Below are 19,001 nucleotides of genomic sequence, written 5' to 3'. Positions count from 1 at the left end.
TCTGTTTGTTTATTTCATGTGACAGTTGTGACCAATAATAATCTTTAATTTGTGTTTGCCAGGTTGATCAATATTTCCTGCTCAAATTGAAATATTCATCTGTAATATTCTTTTTTTTGTCGGTTTCATTTTACATGTATTTTGTCCTTAATTTCATTGTAAATGAATGCCTATTTTGATAGTAAATGACTTTCATTATGTTGACCATGCTTGTACCTCAGTTGTGAATACTTTTTTTTTGTAGAATATTCAGTGTTGGTCTTTATTCCAGTTTATTTTACTTTATATGAATGTGTATGTCCTAAAACTCTTAGTGTATGGATGCTATATGATATTAAAAAACATGCAATTTTACTGGAAATTTTATTTTGATTAGGATCAGACCAAATTGAAAAGAACTGCATATTTTTTAATTAATGGGGAAGAAACAATTCTTAAGCTTGGGATTGGATAAAAGATGTCAGGATGTAATCTTAGATTATAATTATTGGATATGTAATCATATTTATAAGATAAATGTTCAAAAAGCCCTTTTATAAAAGAAAAACATTACCGTTAGAGGGTTCTGAATACCTCATAAATTTCAAGATTTTCAAAAGAAAACTTGAGGGATTAAAGAAAATTTCCATTATTGAATATAAATATGAATATGAAAGCTTTAGAAAGGCTTTTGTTTAATTTGTAGAGTGTTGTGGCCCAGTGGATTAGTCTTCTGACTTTGAAAAGAGGGTCGGTGGGTTCAAATCCCAGCCATGGTGTAATTTCCTCCAGCGAGAAACTTATCCACATTGTGCTGCACTCAACCCAGGTGAGGTGAATGGGTACCCAGTAGGAAGAAATTCTTTGAATGCTTGAGCACATAGGCAGCCCAGCTAAAGCCGGGGTAATAGTAATGGCAGGGCCCGATAGGAGAACAGTTTTTAGATCTGAAGTGGCTTCCCTGGGTAAATATACCCATAATTCATTTCTTCACTCCCTTTTCAGGTTGCTGCTGGCCATATCGAAGAGGAAAATGAACATTAGTCACATTACCTTCTCTTGCTGGGACATCCCCATGGAGTGGAGAAAGTGCATACATTTTCTGTGGTCAAGTTAGAATCTTGTTCTTCGTGGGTCACTACACAAGTCCATTTCAGTGAAGGGTAAAGGTCTGGCTTTGGTGTTGAAAGACTCCAGGGCCCGTAACACAAAGCTTTGCGATGAATAGCAAATACGAAAGAATGCTACTGATTGGTTGCCGGTCAGTATTTTGAGTAAATGCACGTGTAACAATGATCTTGATTGGTCATTTCATTTAGCGATTGATCGCTAATCTTTGTGTTACGCTCCTGACAATATGATTACTGGGGTAATAATATATCTGTATATCACATAGAGATATTGTCCTGTTGCCTGTAATACACGAGCTGAATGTTATTATCATCAATATGTCCTCATTCGATGTGTAAATCATTTAAATGCAAAGGATGCAAGCTTTGGTTTCAATTCTCACTTGATTTTGATGTTTTTTGAGAATTTGAATGAAGATATAAAAGATGAGTCCAGACACAATATCTGGATTTTTTGCTCAATTTGTGAGGAATTGATCTTTGAAAAATGGTCAATAATCTATCACAGTTTCTCACGGTTTTTAAAAAATATGGGGCCTGTTGCATAAAACTTTTTACTCTGGTAAAAATTGAAAACTAAGGTTTGTCTGATTTCTGCCATAATAAACACAGGGCAAAAACTCTGGTAAAAACAACCTGAGTTTTCTCAGATTAAAAGTTTTATGCAATCGGCCCATGGAATAATGAGAGAAGGCTATGCTGGTATCAAACCATTTTGAAATGAAATGGAACGTGAGTTATGCCATGATAAAAGAAATGTTGCCATTCTGCGTGTTGTTAATAAAGAGAAAGTGCAATATGTTAAATATGTTTTAGTCACTGATAATTCAAATATTGAGACTTTTGAATGGTAAGGCAATTGAATTACAAATTATATAAATACCATATTAAATAAATGCACCTCTGTTGATAGATGTTTAAAAACATTTGTTGTTATGAAACAAGGCATGCTTTCACGTGACAAATATGGCTTAGTAGTGCCAAATTTATGTTCCATCTTATAAAAGATGAAATTTTGGTTTTAAACTTAATGGAACATTGGTATCGATTTTGCAAGCTGTTTTGTTATATATGAAGAATTAAACCAAACTTCTTTTTATTGTACATTGGAAAATTATTCAACATCATCTTGATCAAACTGTTGATTTTAAATTAGCAACTAGCGTGCTTTGTACATTGCCATTCTATTTTTGAACACGTGAGAAACCTGTTTTTCTCTGAGACCTTAATTATTAAAAAGTATACCTACTAACATTTTCTTTCTTTGTTTGGAGTAGACTTTTAAATGGTTTCTGTTAATCTTTAAAAGAAATGAAAACTTCAGTGGCCCTTCCCCTAAAAATTTAATTCATTGTTTCTGCATTTCCCTACCCTATGAATTCAGTGGTAAGGCATGAACAGTCTTATATCAAAATCATTTGTTCTTTGTCTCACCTGCTTAGCAGAGTGAGACTATAGGCGCCGCTTTTCCGACGGCGGCGGCGGCGGCGTCAACATCAAATCTTAACCTGAGGTTAAGTTTTTGAAATGACATCATAACTTAGAAAGTATATGGACCTAGTTCATGAAACTTGGCCATAAGGTTAATCAAGTATTACTGAACATCCTATTAGAGTTTCATGTCACATGACCAAGGTCAAAGGTCATTTAGGGTCAATGAACTTAGACCATGTTGGAGGAATCAACATCAAAATCTTAACCTGAGGTTAAGTTTTTGAAATGTCATCATAACTTAGAAAATATATGGACCTAGTTCATGAAACTTGGACATAAGGTTAATCAAGTATCACTGAACATCCTGCATGAGTTTCACATCACATGACCAAGGTCAAAGGTCATTTAGGGTCAATGAACTTTGGCCGAATTGGGGGTATCTGTTGAATTCCAATCATAACTTTGAAAGTTTATGGATCTGATTCATGAAACTTGGCCATAATAGTAATCAAGCATCACTGAACATTTTGTGCAAGTTTCAGGTCTCATGATTAAGGTCAAAGGTCATTTAGGGTCAATGAACTTTGGCCGAATCGGGGGTATCTGTTGAATTACCATCATAACTTTGAAAGTTTATTGGTCTAGTTCGTTAAACTTGGACATTAGAGTAATCAAGTATCGCTGAACATCCTGTGCTTATTTCAGGTCACATGACCAAGGTCAAAGGTCAATGAACTTTGGCCGAATTGGGTATATCTGTTGAATTACCATCATAACTTTGAAAGTTTATGGATCTGATTCATGAAACTTGTACATAAGAGTAATCAAGTATCACTGAACATCCTGTGCGAGTTTCAGGTCACATGATCAAGGTCAAAGGTCATGTAAGGTCAATGAACTTTGGCCATGTTGGGGTTTTTTGTTGAATAACCATCATATCTCTGTAAGTTTATTGGTCTAATTCATAAAAAGTGGACATAAGAGTAACCATGTATCACTGAACATCTTGTGTGAGTTAGAGTAGTTTTCAAAGTTAGCACTGCTGCTATATTGAACCGCGTGATGCAGGTGAGACGGCCAGAGGCATTCCACTTGTTTTTATATTCACAAGTTTTACTAGTTGCAGATCAACAGAAATACATAAATCAATTTTTTACTTGTTTAATGAATGTAGGTTGTTAAAATTTTTAACTTGTAAAAAACATATTTTTATATTTTAATTGACGTATAAGCACATGAATTATAATCATTAAGAAAATACATTGTGAAAATCTCAATTTTTTGAGGAAAAACCTTAACAAGAACCAACCCTGTAAAATTGTAAATAAATGTACCTGACATCACAATCATAAGGATACATGTATGTAACATACAATCAGTATTATAAGTACATTAGTGGCACCCAACAAGTATTTTACCTCTTTATACACTTTTTTCAGGTTAAGAATAATGAAGGTACAACGTTTAATTGAAGAAAACACATTTACTCCATAATATGCACCCCAAAACTAATATCTTATTGGACTGGAAGAGAATGAGAAAACTGATAACTTGTTACATTGTATTCAAAACAAAAGGTGCATGTAAATATATAGTGTGCAATTACCTTCTAAATCATATTTTCACAAGAAGTTTTTAGTTTGTAAATACAGACTCTGTTCAAGGAATCACACATCTGATATTAACTTTTATGTGAAATGAGCAAATACATGTGCCTGTCATTTCTTTTCAATACCTGATATATACACTGTCTGGTCCCTTTTATCATTTAAAAATGGTTAAAACAGAAATAATTAACTTATTGTGAAATACATTAGTGATTCTATACAAAATATATAGATTATCTCCTTAATATTCATACTTGCCTCATAATTATTATGCATACTTGCATGGACTGAAAGCAAACAACAAAAATAGCGAAACTGATTAAGAATTTTTGTTTTCATTCATATTACTGAATACGTAGATTTACATGTATGATGGGAAATGAATGATAGAGTATTTTAATACTATTTTTGTTTCGATTCATAATCATTTTTAAAATGGTACATGTACCGAGGAGAGGGAAATGATGAAAAAATCTAATGAATTTCTCTTACCAGCTAAAATGTTCTGTATTAAAATTTATGGTTGAATTATCATCATTGCTAGAGATATACTCTATGAATTTATGACCATTACCAACACGTAAACATTTGCCACTCTGTGCCTCAAACTGCCCTTTTTAATGCTAGCTGAGACAAATTAGACTAGATTTTGTGTATTTTAAAACTTTGCCATTGAATGATCTGCCTTTGATAAATTTGAATTTATTTTTTACAAGTTTAAGACAGAGATGTTCTAAAAATGTACAGGTGAAGTTTGGTAGAATTGTCTAAGGTTTAAAGACGGGGGGGGGGGGGGGTGTTTACATATAGTGAATTGTTACCAAAGTCACGCTTATGATATTTGACACGTAATCGCATTGATTGATATGCAGAAGGGTGCATCTCAATAGCGTAATTTGACCGATTTGGTGACATGTTTTATACTGGGCGCTACTTGGATTTTAAAGGAGAAATATATTGATTATGAATGTGGTCTTATTATATATCAATGGAAAGGTAATGATGTGGAGATCATCAGTGGGTCATTCAAAAATACCGAAAATAATACAAAAAGGTGAAAATCGCCGGATTAAAAAACGCTAAAATGCCCCTCCGAAATATGCCTTGCATCGGTCTCTGAATTGACTGGAATTTGATGACGTCACTGTCTGTACGAGAGGCGTGATTGGCTCTCCCACGTGAAGCTCAACTTGCATGCTAAACCTGTTGCGTGGGTACGTTTTCTCCACACTGTCACTGAATACTTCTATCACGAAATGAAAGAAAACCCAGAATTTTATCTAGATTTGGATTTTCAAATTGATGATTTTAAAGATGAAGAGAATGATGATGAAGTGAACAACACAGTGACGTAGTTGGAAGTAAATTGGGGGAACTATGCCGATGATGATGAAAATTCAACTTGCCTGACGATCACAAGTCATGTACATGCCGATTCGCTACCAACTCATGCAGCTGCTGCTACAAGTGCTAGCTACACCGCGCAGGCCAAATTAAATCCATGAAAATGAATAACCACATCCAGACAGAGTCTATCATAAGAAGGAAAATAATGATATAACTGTACTTACAAACAAGTGAATAATCCGAACCTGAAGGCAAATCAACTCAACGAATAGCAGCAGACGATATGCACCGACGATAAACTTCATGTGGCTGGGATAGATTGTCACTCGTTCTGTTAGATGTAATTTGTAACTCATCAATTTGACAAAATTACGAAACTCGGGGAATTATTTATATATATAAAAATATAGTAACATCTCTTATTATTTTTTGTATTACGATAAAACCTGTTTTGAAGGAAAACGTTGAGGTAAACTAAAATTACATGTAAAAGATCATCCCCCAACATGCATAGCTTGTATGTCATTGCAAACAAACCATCTCAAACATGCACGTATTCCTTCCTTGCTCGCCTTGCTGATTGAGAGCTGTGCAACACGTGTAGTGCATAGATCTATTCTCTCAGTCTCAGCCAAGGCGAGCAAACAATACGGCATGTGTTGTTGTGATGGTTTGTTTATGATCACATAATGCTACGCATGATGGGATGATCTTTTACATCTAATTTTAATTTACCTCAATGTTTTCCTTCAAAACAGGTTTTATCGTAATTCAAAAAATGATAAGAGATGTTACTATATTTTTATATAGATAAATAATTCCCCGAGTTTCGTAATTTTGTCGAATTAATGAGATAAAAGTTACATCTAACAGAACGAGTGACAATCTATCCCAGCCACATGAAGTTTATCGTCAGTGCATATGCCATATCGTCTGCTACTATTCGTTGAGTTGATTTGCCTTCAGGTTCGGATTATTCACTTGTTTGTAAGTACAGTTATATCATTATTTTCCTTCTTAGACTCTGTCTGGATGTGGTTATTCATGTTCAGCATGAATTAAATTTGGCCCGCGCGGTGTAGCTAGCACTTCCAGCAGCATGAATTGGTAGCGAATCGGCATGTACATGACTTCACTTGTGATCGTGTTGCAAGTTGAATTTTCATCATCATCATCGGCGTAATTCCCCCAATTCACCTCCAACTAGTACGTCACTGTGTTGTTCACTTCATCATCATTCTCTTCATCTCAAAATCATCAATTTGAAAATCCAAATCTAGATAAAATTCTGGGTTTTCTTTCATTTCGGGATCGAAGTATTCAGTGACAATGTGGAGAAAATGTACCCTTGCAACAGGTTTTGCATGCAAGGGGAGCTTCACGTGGGAGAGCCAATCACGCCTCTCGTACAGACAGTGACGTCATAAAAAATCCCCAATTTCGCGGACGTAATTCTGCGTGTTTGAAGCATTCAGAGAGAGAACTTTAAACTATCAATTAACTGAGTTTCATCGGTCTCCATGATAAATGATGTACACCATCGTGTTCTCCTTATTTTCTCCTTTATTGTGATATATGATTCTCCATTTTTACGATTTTCAATATATTTCTACTTTAAGTGCAACTTAAATCACACTTAAATCTTTCTGAAACACACCTCCTTCTGGAATTACATGTACATTTCTTCATCTGTCTGCACATTAATGAAGGGCTACACATATAATTGTTACACAGGCTGCCTTATTTTGATTGAAATTTAGCTGCAGAAGGAAAGTGAACTTCATGAGCACAAAATGTATTTTGTACAGCATGCAAAGAAATAGGGAGAGATTTGTATTTGTTAGCATAGTTTGAGAGAATAGGACACTGAATTGAATTTACACGGTGAATTGTCTGAATCAATGTACCGTACACAATTGTTTATACACCATACCACATGTACAGGAATCGCTCATAATCTTGCATTGACCTTTGAAACAAGGATCACATATGTTTACATTTTCATGTTTATCAACACCGTTCAAAGAATGTATAATGTGCCATATGACCTATATATGAGCAATATGAGCACATCAAATAGAAAACTAAGGAACAGAGAACTTTGTTGATATAACATTCTCAGAGCTGCCAAGTAGTATGGATTTTCTGTATTTAGTACTGAAAAAATGAGAAGAATACTGATGGTTTCATGCAAAATACTGAATTCTTAAGTTTCAGTTTAATGTGTTGTCCTATGATATTTCTTTCAAAATACTGATTTCCTCACCAAAATACTGATTTTCAGCTTTAGAAATACTGAAATGTTCTTGTTCAGGTTGGCAGCTCTGCATTCTATGAATCCTTTAATGAAATGATTCCTTGGACACCATTCATTTCATGAGAGTACAAACTGAATTGTATTTGTGACATCTTCAATTAAAAAAAATAAAACCTTGCTTTTATTTTGTTGAGAAAGACCGGTCTTGCTTGTAATTGTCAGCACTAGGGCCTGTTTAAGAAGCAGTTACCATTGAACTCAAGTAAGGAAAATGAATTGTAAATCCCAAATACTTGATTCTGATTTGTTAAGAATCAAGTTGAGTTTGATTTCAACTCTTTGTGCAGCATGCCCCTGAACTGCTGATAATCCTCATGAAATGATGTCATGTTCTTGAAAGCAACATAGAGCACAATATGGTCTACACGTTGTACATTGGATGATTAGTAGCTCTTTATTCATGCAGATTTAATTTAAGTGACATTCAAATTATGCAATGATATTGTCTTGAGAGAATATAAGGGCACAATAGGTGATTTCAAGTTCAGTGTTGACCTTTTGGTGATGGTGTTAGGACAATTTGTACACGATTATAACACCAAACATAAAATGAAGATGGTCCAGAAAAGTCACTCGCTAGTTGTTGAGATGTCAATAATGTGATCTGGATCAGTTTCACAAACTCAATAGACTTTGGAGCTAGGGGAAGCAGTCCAAATTTCAACACCAACACCAAGGCCAAATCACCCATTGATGAGATGTAGAGCAAAAGAAGATGACACAAATTATCAATTAATTGTACGATTGTGTAAAGGTTGAATCTGGCAGTTTTTGGGATGAATGTTTGTCATGGTCACAATGTGTAATAACTCAAAAGACTAAATAAGACGTTTGGCTCACATTTCTATGGAATGCTTGGTTTCATCTTGCTCTATAATCATGACGACTAGATATCGTCTGCCCTCACTATACCGCTGCATTTATACCAATTGTTATAGCAGTGTATACATCTAGATCCAGACATGAAAGATAATGTACTGTATCAACAAGTTCAATGAATTCCTCTTTATACATGTACGCTTCCCATTTAAAAAAATTGTTTAAAAATTAAAATGAATTTTTAAAACACTTTTACTGCAGGATCAAAATAATTTGTATTTAATGAATACCTGTAAGCCAGGGATGCCAGTTTTCAGTCAAAATCCTGAATTCAGGCTCTGGCAATTTATTTTCAGGCCATAGTTTTAGCATTTTTGTGTACAAAATATTGTATTCTAGGTGATTTTCAGGCCCTCTGATCAATTCCAACTGGCATCCCTTAGTAAGCTTGTAACATGGAGCTATTATAGCTCCATGCTTGTAATAAGCACTTCATAAGAATGTGGTATGAATTCACCTAAGATTGATTAAATCAATTTTAGGAGAATATTGCCTACATGTAATTGTACTTGGCTTACCCAGGGCCAGTGAAAGGAGACTGGAAGACTAGCTGAGGTTTATTCATAACCTATATCGTAAAATAATATGCATTATGTACATGTAGTTATACAATATGCACTTTATTGATAACATCTGGCTTTATTTTCTGACCACCAGTCTTTTGAACGGTCAGATGTGGATGATGAACAGTATTAATACAAATAATATATGATTTTATGCAAAGATCAATGATTTGTTAGTGCATTGTTTACACTGATTTTCATCTTCCTTGTGAATGTAAAGGTTAATAGTGTTAGGTATTATTCTTATCGTCATTATTGCTTGCATCATTTACCCCTTTCATGCTTCCTTGCTTAAAATCAGCTGATATTGTTATAGACCTTTATATGCATATGACATCACAATCTCATAGCGCCCTCCCTCAAAGAATGTGTAAATGGAGTTGTCAGAGATGGGCCAGCTAAAGATCATCAATGCATGCAAGGCAATGGCTTCAGCCACTAAGATGGCTGTGCAATGACGTCAATGCGTAAGGTCTATTGGGTATTGATAAAACCGTTCAATTTTATCAGCTTATGTGAAAGTCAAATTGTTATTCTATTGAATTATTTTTCAGCATAAAAAAAACAAGAAAAAAATGGCAAGAGCTGCTCACAGATATTAGAAGTCTATTTGAAATAAATGCTTCCAGACATAATTACAATGTGTTTTAATGAAGATGAAATGCTGCATTGGTAATTAGAATTAGTTGGTTAATACACTTCCTGATTTCTTTGAAATCAATATCCTATTCACTGTTGAATAATCAACTAGTCTCCACTTTGTAAAATAATTGTGACGACTTTGTACTTTCTCCCTTTTATTATCAGTTAAAATACTCTTAATGCATATTTATGAAGTAGTATTTTCTGAAAGCTTGTGAATTTCTTGGAGCAAAGTCAATATTCATGTTAACCCATTTTCCATTTATCGAAAAGAAAGATTCTTAGCTTGAAAGAAAACAATTACATTCAACAATAATGTACAAAGAAAGTCATTTTGTTATTGCTTAGTACTGCATGTGTATGCTCTTTGCTAGTGCCATATTTGTATGTGATCATATGTAAGATATTTGTTGATATTAGAAGTATCATTGTATTCTAATACACTTGTCACCACTGATAAGCTTGGTATCAATACACATACATGTACATGTATACCGGAAATGTCAGCAAAGAGTTGGTTGAAACTGTGGTAGAAATGTATTAGAGGTTTGGGTTAAGGACTAAAGAATCCAAGGAATAGGAAATTTGATTCTAATTTGTTCAGATTCCTATTCAGTGTAGGTTAATGATAGAAGTGATTGTTAACCTTGTCACCTACTGGGACCAGATTGTCCCTGTACAATGCCTATGCGTTTTACAGATGTTAGTATTGAATGGGTTAAGTACATTTGAATTTCAGACTCAAAGCATTATACTTCTTACTTTTGAGAGATAGTTTGATGTTCTACAAAAGAAATATGTATAGGTCGTTTTCTCATGCTTTTCAACTAGCTCACCTCATCCACCTGTTTCAGTCATTGGCCTTTTCTGTTCCTATACAATGTACCTCTGATTTCATCTACCACCCCACTTTAATACCAGTCCTACCAGATATTCAAAATTTATTTTCATGCTCAAAGTAAAAATAAATCAACATTGGCTTAAAAATCATATCATAAAAATCAGTCCTGCCATCCCTTCCCTTTTAACTGTACCACTCCATGCCTTTACAGCACTCCACATGTTTCCTGCCATCATCCACCCCACTCTATTTCCCTGATCCCACTCCCATCTGTCCACTTTTCTCATCTTTCAGCATTACTCTACCACATCCTCCTCTCACCTTGTACCCCCCCATTGCCCTGCAATATTACTACTACTGCTAATACAATTGATGTGATTTATAAACTGCCTTATCTTCTCTGTATATACGGTGCCCAAGACATGCATAGCATTAAGTTGCTAATAGGAATGTTACTTGTTCGTTCTATTTGCCTACCCCCTTTTTTCCCTGGCTACCCTTTTCTACCATCATTCCCAAAATCATGGCACGATCCCCCTCCAAAACCTTAATGTAATATCTGTAACTCCCATCATGAACCTGTTGCCTAAAGTATTAAACATATAAAACCTCAAAAGTCAAGGATCTTACATCACGCCACACCAACCCTCTGGCATCACACCTCTTGTCGAGGGTCAAACGTCACGCCACATTAGTCTCTTGCCCTCTACCCGCCCTCATCACACCTCCTTTGACCTGTAATGATATCACAGGGCAGCAAACTTGAGGATAAGAACACTTTATATCAAGGACTAACAATGAAATAGATCACATCCACTTCAAGGCTCATGATAAATGGCAAATCCCTATCAAATTGGATATTTGCATTTCCATGATTGTAAACATCTGTTTTGATACCAAGTGTTGTAGAGGAGCAGTAAGAGGTACTCTCTGTTGCCTCTATCTGTTCTTGAATGCTATAAAATGACAATATGTTTTGGATCCGATTGTGTTTTGATTGGTAAATTCCAGTCTGGGACTGACAATATAGCCCTTTCGATAGAATTTGATTAACTTGACCAAAAACAATGCATATCAAAAACTAAACTAGTCCTTATGAAAATCTTAGATTTGACTGAAAAAAATGTTGACCTGTGTATGATTCTCTTGTCATCATTTATTTGCATGTGAGCCAAGTGACTCCATTTTCCAGTCCAGTGGTAAACAACTTCAATTTGAAAGTAAATAGTGTTCAACTTGTAATGTTTTGATAGAATAAAAATCAGAAATAATTGACCCAGATCATTCTAACTTAAACATGTATGTGTTGTATGATAAGAAGTTCTGAAGTTTGACTTTGTTCATATGTGACTTTGTTCATATGGATGATATACATATATACAAGCTACAATGCATTTGTACCATTTTGTATATTTGACACTAAATTCTTGTGTATATGTTCACTACATACCTCAGCCTGGGTCATGAAATGTAGCCATCACGGCATGTCAGAGTTTACAATGAATTTAATCCAACTGATGAAATTGTAATATATGTACATGTATATATCACATCTGCATCTATAATGAAATATTGTTTGCTTTGTGATGGCATCACGATGAAGAGTTTTACTCCGTCGAATGCAGCCACTTCATAAAGTTGTTATTTTTGTATATTTGACACAATATCTTTTATTTTTATCACAAATTACAAATTTGTCTCATATTCATATTTCTCTGTTTGATTTATAATTCATGGTCATAATTATTGGAGTGTGTACGTATTCATGTACATGTTTCTTGTGCTCGTTACCACATCCAAACTTATGATATCTATATACAACTACTTAGTGTTTAAATATATTTTCATGCACATGTAGTACATTGAATACATATTGTACTGTCAATGTCATGTTGAGAATGCTTTTGTTATGAAATGCAATGCTTGCTATTTTTGCATGTTAAAAATTCAATATTTTACTCAAATTGTAATTACACATGCAATATATCCCATATTTGTAATGAAATGCATGGTTTTGGAGGGGTAGTATGCACAAAATTAGTACTGGGAAATGGAAAAGGCTAAATTCAGTTTATGGAAGTAACATTATCATCTAAAGATACACTGTACATGCATTGTATTATAATAAAAAAAAGTCTACTGCCAAACTTTATTCAGGGTTATCATTGTCAACAGTGCGACTATATATATATATATATATATCTATATATATATATATACAGTTGAGGCCAGAAGTTTACATACACCCAGGAAATTCAAAGAAAAGCTGACATTTGTCAAACGTCATAGAATTTACTGTATCTTATAAAATATTTGTGCTATCATGACAAATTTGATATCAAATTAATGAGTATGTCATACCCCTTCATCACATTGCTTTGTCACCAGGAGCTGAAAAATATTTAGGTGACAATTTTTCCCAAAAAATCTTCATATTTTAGACAAATTAAAAATAAAAACTTGACAAAAACATTTCATATTTGTGCTAGTTACTTCTCAAAACAAACATTTCAGATTACACATTTTTGTTCAGTGGTGACATATCATGATAGAAAATGTAATATAAATCATAGATTTGACATTTATATATTTTTATGAAACAATGTTTGAAAATATAAAAACTAACAATAGAATACAATGGCATTAATATTACTTTTTTTCTTCAACGAAAATTCCACCTGAAATATACTTTGATCTCAACAGTATTCCTATCATGTGGAAGAGCTCAATATGCCCTTTAATTTGATACCAAATTCTTCATGGTAGTATTTATATTTCTGAAGATATAGTAAATTTAATGATGTTTGGCAAGTGAACGAATTTCACTGAATTCCATGGGTGTATGTAAACTTTCGGCCTCAACTGTATATATATATATATATAATATAGAAGTTTTTGATTTCATGTAGGCACCACAATTTTTATGAATATTCAATTTTAAACTTTAGGTAATTTGGTTTATCTTGTATTTTTTCTCAAATGAAGGGTATGAGTGTAATTTTTAGAATATATTGTTTGCAGGAATCTGTACGATTGCATGAATTTTTATAAACATGTATATTGAAATGACCCGTTTTTTAATATGAAGGTTGGGTAAAATGACAAAATAATCCAACAAAATTTGAATGAATAAATCTGGAGTAAAAAAAGGAGAAGTTCATGATATGTAGTTAAACAATTTTCTGTAGATATTTGACTTTATAGTTTAACCCGTGCACTATCAACACTTGATAACCATTTCTTTATTATCTTCTATCTTATTCTTGAATGATATCTTTAATGAAATGTCCATCAATTATTGATCCATGTTGCTTCAGATATTCACCGTTATCTTAATGAAACAAAACTATATTTAGATATTTTTTGCATGTAATGTGAAAACAGTAGCATTTAAGATCTCACACTTTTGAGTTTGTTTGGCAACATTTTCATTTGTATATTTGGTTAATTAGACAATATGCAGTAAAGGGTGTGCTGAAATTAATGCATGATATCGTCGGATGTTACACCGATGACTGTTAGATACCATATTATTTGTTTCTCATAAAAGGGAAACCCTTGCATTATTGGTAATTTTGAAAAAACAAAAGTTCTTGAAATGCACTACTAAAATTAAAAGTTATACAATGTGTTTTACAACAAATTTTAGGAGCAGTGAATATCATGTCTCTAAAATAATATTGTTTATTACGCATATGCAGATTTATTTCTGTTGCTTCTCATTAGATTTTATTATTCTTTACTCATATGTTGTAGATGTTGATATTGTTTTTCATTGTTTATTTTAAAATATAGTAACCATATCCATTGCTTTTTTTGTATTTTGCTGGCTAAAATACACTCCTCTTGCAATTAAAAAATATATTTGCTCTTATGTAGTTTCTTTCGTCTCAACATTGTATATTTTGAAATAAGAAATGTAGAGAGAGGAAGAGGAATAGAGAGGGTGAGATATTGATCGAGAGGAAGAGAGAGAGAGAGAGAAGGGAGAACAGGAAAGATGTAGGAAGGGGGAAAAGAGAAACAAGAGTCTAGAACATATCTTATTTTGAAAATCATTCCAAGAGAATCTTTTCAATACTTCAACAATTTTATTGTGAATAGAAAATCCTAATTTCACTGAATAAAAGCAATTTCACTTCTTTTCCCAAGAAGTACATGAACATTTCGTACATTCAATGCTTCACAAAGACCAAATTTAAAAAACACTTCCAGTCCTCATAATTTAGCCTTTATACATTATTGGTGGAATTTTACTGGAAATTGATTATTGCTCCATAAAAACATATTGCATAAAAGGAAACAAAGATTATACAGAGCTGTCAAGTAGTACAGATTTTCCATATTTAGTTCTAAACCCCCCACTTCTTGGTCCTTTGTAGAAAGAACTGCACTTGAACACAAAACCAAAAATCAAATGCAAGTCGAAAATGTGGGCTTGCAGTTGAAATCTAGTAGCGTTTAATTTTCGAGTTTTTTATTACAATTCTTCCTGCAACAGTGGGCATGTCTCTATGGTTAATTTAAAAATCAAATAAATCAAAACTTGTCAAATTGCAATAAATCATCAGTTGCAAAATTATATTTCCATATTCAAGTTTGCATAAGCAAAACAAAAAAAAGTCATTAAAAAAGAATTTTAAAAATATATAGGCCCTATAAAAATGCATTTCAGGTAACCATGTCCATATTAAAGGAATGCTCCGTGCTGAAAATATTTATAGCTAGATAAATAGAGCAAAATGCTGAAAATTTCATCAAAACTGGATAACAAACAACAAAGTGATTTAATTTAAAAGATTTGCATTATTCTGTTGAAACAGTTCTAGGCATGTCTTCATGAATATTCATTAGGTGGGCTGATGATGTCACATCTGAATAACGCAAATCTTTGAAATTCAATGACTTCATTATATGTTATCAAATTTTCAGCATTTTGCTCTGTGAACTTTACTTATTGAGATATAAACATATTCAGTCGAGAGCATCCCTTTAATGCAGAATATGTCAAGATTATTGGAACCAGTATGATGTGGTTACAGCCAGAGTAGGAAATATATCACACATTGTTCAGTTACTCATTGTTTGCTCCTCTATAAGGAATCCAGCTGAAGTGATCCAGGGCCCTGTAACATAAAGATTAGTAATTGATCATACAATTGATTTGTATGAATGACTGCACATAATAATCAATGTAATCAATCATAAAAATTAGAAATGCAATCAATAAAAAGTTTTGTGGTAAGTGGCCCTGGTTGCAGCTTGTGAAACCGTACAGGCATCAATAATGTACATAAACTCATTTTGCTGTCACTATTAACACAATGGCAACACATTTATGACATGATGAGCAGACTTTGGAATCATTTATATTAAAGACCTTTTATAGTAGAAACAATTTATGAGCATGCTTGGGTAATCAATATTTGCACCTGACAAAGCAGAATTTGAATACATAATCCAATATTTATGATTGGTCCCATTCACTTTTGACTTTGTAGTATGATGACCGATTGTTGCCTTTCAATGAGGATGACAATAGACCCAAGTATTTCACAAATAGTAAATGAAACAAATTTAAAAAAGGAAAACAGAAAAAGAATATAGATTTAAGACTGCCATGAAAATGCCATTGGATAAAAGCATAAAGCTGATGAGTCATTCATATATATCAAAATGCAATACCTGCCAAATGTTCTAGGAATATATTTATTTTGGGAAGGGAATATTGCTACCTGTTTGTTCCTATTTCTGTGTTTAATGTTTATGAAGGATTGAATAGAAATTAAATAATGTTCATATTTCTAGATTTTTCTTTGCAATTTGCTCCCATTTCTTGGCTGCCGGGTATGCAATGCATTAACAAATAATATTCCTCATTTTTCTTTTATTCCCTGAGCAAGATGTCTGGCATTCATGATTATGTCCTAAAAATTTGCTGAACAAATAATCATACTGTTGCTTTGGACAGTATTGTAACTACAATGTTTATTGTAGTCTTGAAAACTAATATTGTAATATCATAAACACTTGACAAAGATTACTAACATACTTCAAAGCACCCATACACACTATTAATCTTGAAATAAAAAAATGCAATAAAGTTCTCCCTCACCCATACATGTACATGTGAATTTAACATCATACAAGAATACATGTTACATGTACAAATTTCATGCAGCATGCATATGGAATCCTAATGAATTGGTACTTAAAACAACTAAATAAAATGACTAAAAAATTGAAATGCATCTTGATTTGCATCCAATCAGAAACACTTTTGAGGTCAAAATTTTGAGTTGCATTTCATTGCAACTTTTCCATTCATTCTTTCATTTCATAATTTTTCACCTCATTTAAAAAAGGTATAATGCAATAAAAACCCAACTCAAACCCTGAAACAGGCCCCTAGATAAGGAACTGCCATATCAGGAGAAAATGTATTAAAAATAATATCTCATATCTTGAAATTGCACGACATTAACATCACTGATAAAGTACTTGTAAATAAAGTCATCTTTAGCCTTAGGCACTTTAATATTAAAAGAAAAATCTGAGCCTTGTCTTTCTTCAGGAGTCCTGCTCAGTGCCCTTTCATCACAAATCCCATTTCAGCATTGACAAGAAAAATGGGAATGTGAGGAAACAGACTGTGAGAAATGCTGAGTGGGATTCCTTCTAATAGATGTGGCATTTGTAAATTTGCATTAATGGTCCCAAGTTTGTTCCTAGAGTACGCACAAACTGGAATTCCTTGGACACCAGCTAGGATCACGACTGCAGTCCTTCAACCCATGTGCACCTGCTGCTATGATAACCCAACCATCCTTTTCACAGTATCAAGATTTGTTTCTGCAATCTCCTGCGCCCTTTTCTGTCCTGTCTTCAAAACCTCTTCCAGATAGGCCTTGTCCTTTCTGAGTTCACAAACTTTATTCCTAATAGGTTCCAACTTCTCATTGACCACATCAGCCACGACCATCTTGAACTGAGCCGTGTTCATAATCTCAACCTGCTCACATATCTTGGTCGGTTCTTTCCCTGTAAACGCCGACAGGATGGCTACAAGGTTGGACACCCCAGGTCGCGACTCAGGGTCAAAGGTCACTTCTGAGATAAAGTCTGTTTTTGCTTTCTTGAACTTCTCGCGGATATCCTGACAGGAATCGGTCAGTTCTATCTTTCCCTTAGGATCTGATTCTGATTTGCTCATCTTCTGTTCAGGGTTGCGTAGGCTCTTGATCTTCTTGAAGTCACCTGATGAAAGAATGTGGGAAAGGTCATTATAATTCTCCAACTGTTTTTCTCAATCTTCTATAAATTGACCTTTGATACATTGATTAAAAAGATATGCTTTCAACTGTACACATAAATCCTGTATGAAACCTCTTTGAGCTTCTAAAAAAAAAAATAATCTTCATACAATCTTTATGCTACATGTTACTGGCCTGCAGTGATTTTTACCTGTCTGGGAACATTGGATCATCACTAGTGTCACGTGCCGTGTATAATACATACATGTACTCCATAATCGGAAATTTAAAAAAAAAGTAGCAAATCATACAAAAAAAGTATTGGTATATTCATAGCAAAAAGAGGAACAAATACTCTAAGAAAGGAACGTTTGGGATGTCTGGTAAGCCCATTTTTTGAATCTCTGAAGGGCACCAAGTATCTCTCACTCGTAGCAATTTACAAAAGGACAAAACCATGTATAAAATTGCATATATTTGTAATTTGACACAAAATTAGAAATTCATCATCACTGAACTTGTTTCAACATTACTGTTCACTCTTTTTAAAAATGAGTGCAATTTGAAGAAAGCTAAAACTGGTATTCTTTATCTGATTTCAATGAAATTGTGCTGTTGAATTTTACTCTTTCTGTTCATATAAAATTAATTTTCATTTGCTCCTTCAAAATTGTTAGCATCTTTTCCACACTAGCAACCCCTGAAGACTAGAAAGTCTTACAATTCATAGTTCAAAGTGATTTGCATTATAACTGACAAAAAGCAAATTTTTGCAGGAAGCTGATAGACTTACCCACAGTTGTTTTGGGGGCTGGAAAGAATTCCCCATAGGCATTGTTAAAGATCCTGGCTAAATCTTGAGCCAGCTCCAGATGCGGCATCTGGTCTTCACCTACTGGAACATGAGTAGCTCTAGGGATGAAAAATATATGTAATAAGAAAGATATATCCACTATTGAATTGCTCGTAATGGGAAATCAGGTTGAACCACATTGAACAAAGTGCATTC

At 33.6% G+C, this 19,001-nt stretch overlaps 2 protein-coding genes across 2 annotated transcripts in view; one reads left to right on the top strand and one right to left on the bottom strand.

Moving 5' to 3' along the window:
* LOC121413432 (mitogen-activated protein kinase kinase kinase 4-like) overlaps window positions 1-1,459 on the top strand; it is a 31,498-nt gene extending 30,039 nt beyond the window's left edge. Inside the window, exon 24 of the mRNA XM_041606246.1 lies at window positions 985-1,459. Within this exon, the coding sequence (XP_041462180.1) occupies window positions 985-1,023 (39 nt within the window). The 3' untranslated portion in view covers window positions 1,024-1,459. The remainder of the gene's footprint in view (window positions 1-984) is intronic.
* Window positions 1,460-15,613: 14,154 nt separating this feature from the next.
* The window catches only part of LOC121413431 (tryptophan--tRNA ligase, mitochondrial-like), an 11,662-nt gene continuing 8,274 nt past the window's right edge, over window positions 15,614-19,001 (bottom strand). Inside the window, exons 5-6 of the mRNA XM_041606245.1 lie at window positions 18,786-18,904; window positions 15,614-17,996 (exon numbers count right to left, since the gene is read on the bottom strand). Of these exons, the coding sequence (XP_041462179.1) occupies window positions 17,548-17,996; window positions 18,786-18,904 (568 nt within the window). The 3' untranslated portion in view covers window positions 15,614-17,547. The remainder of the gene's footprint in view (window positions 17,997-18,785; window positions 18,905-19,001) is intronic.

Source organism: Lytechinus variegatus, chromosome 4 (assembly GCF_018143015.1).
Source record: "Lytechinus variegatus isolate NC3 chromosome 4, Lvar_3.0, whole genome shotgun sequence".
In the NCBI taxonomy this organism is placed as follows: domain Eukaryota; kingdom Metazoa; phylum Echinodermata; class Echinoidea; order Temnopleuroida; family Toxopneustidae; genus Lytechinus; species Lytechinus variegatus.
The sequence above is the reverse complement of the archived record's forward strand: the minus strand, read 5'-3'. Positions and strand labels throughout refer to the sequence as shown.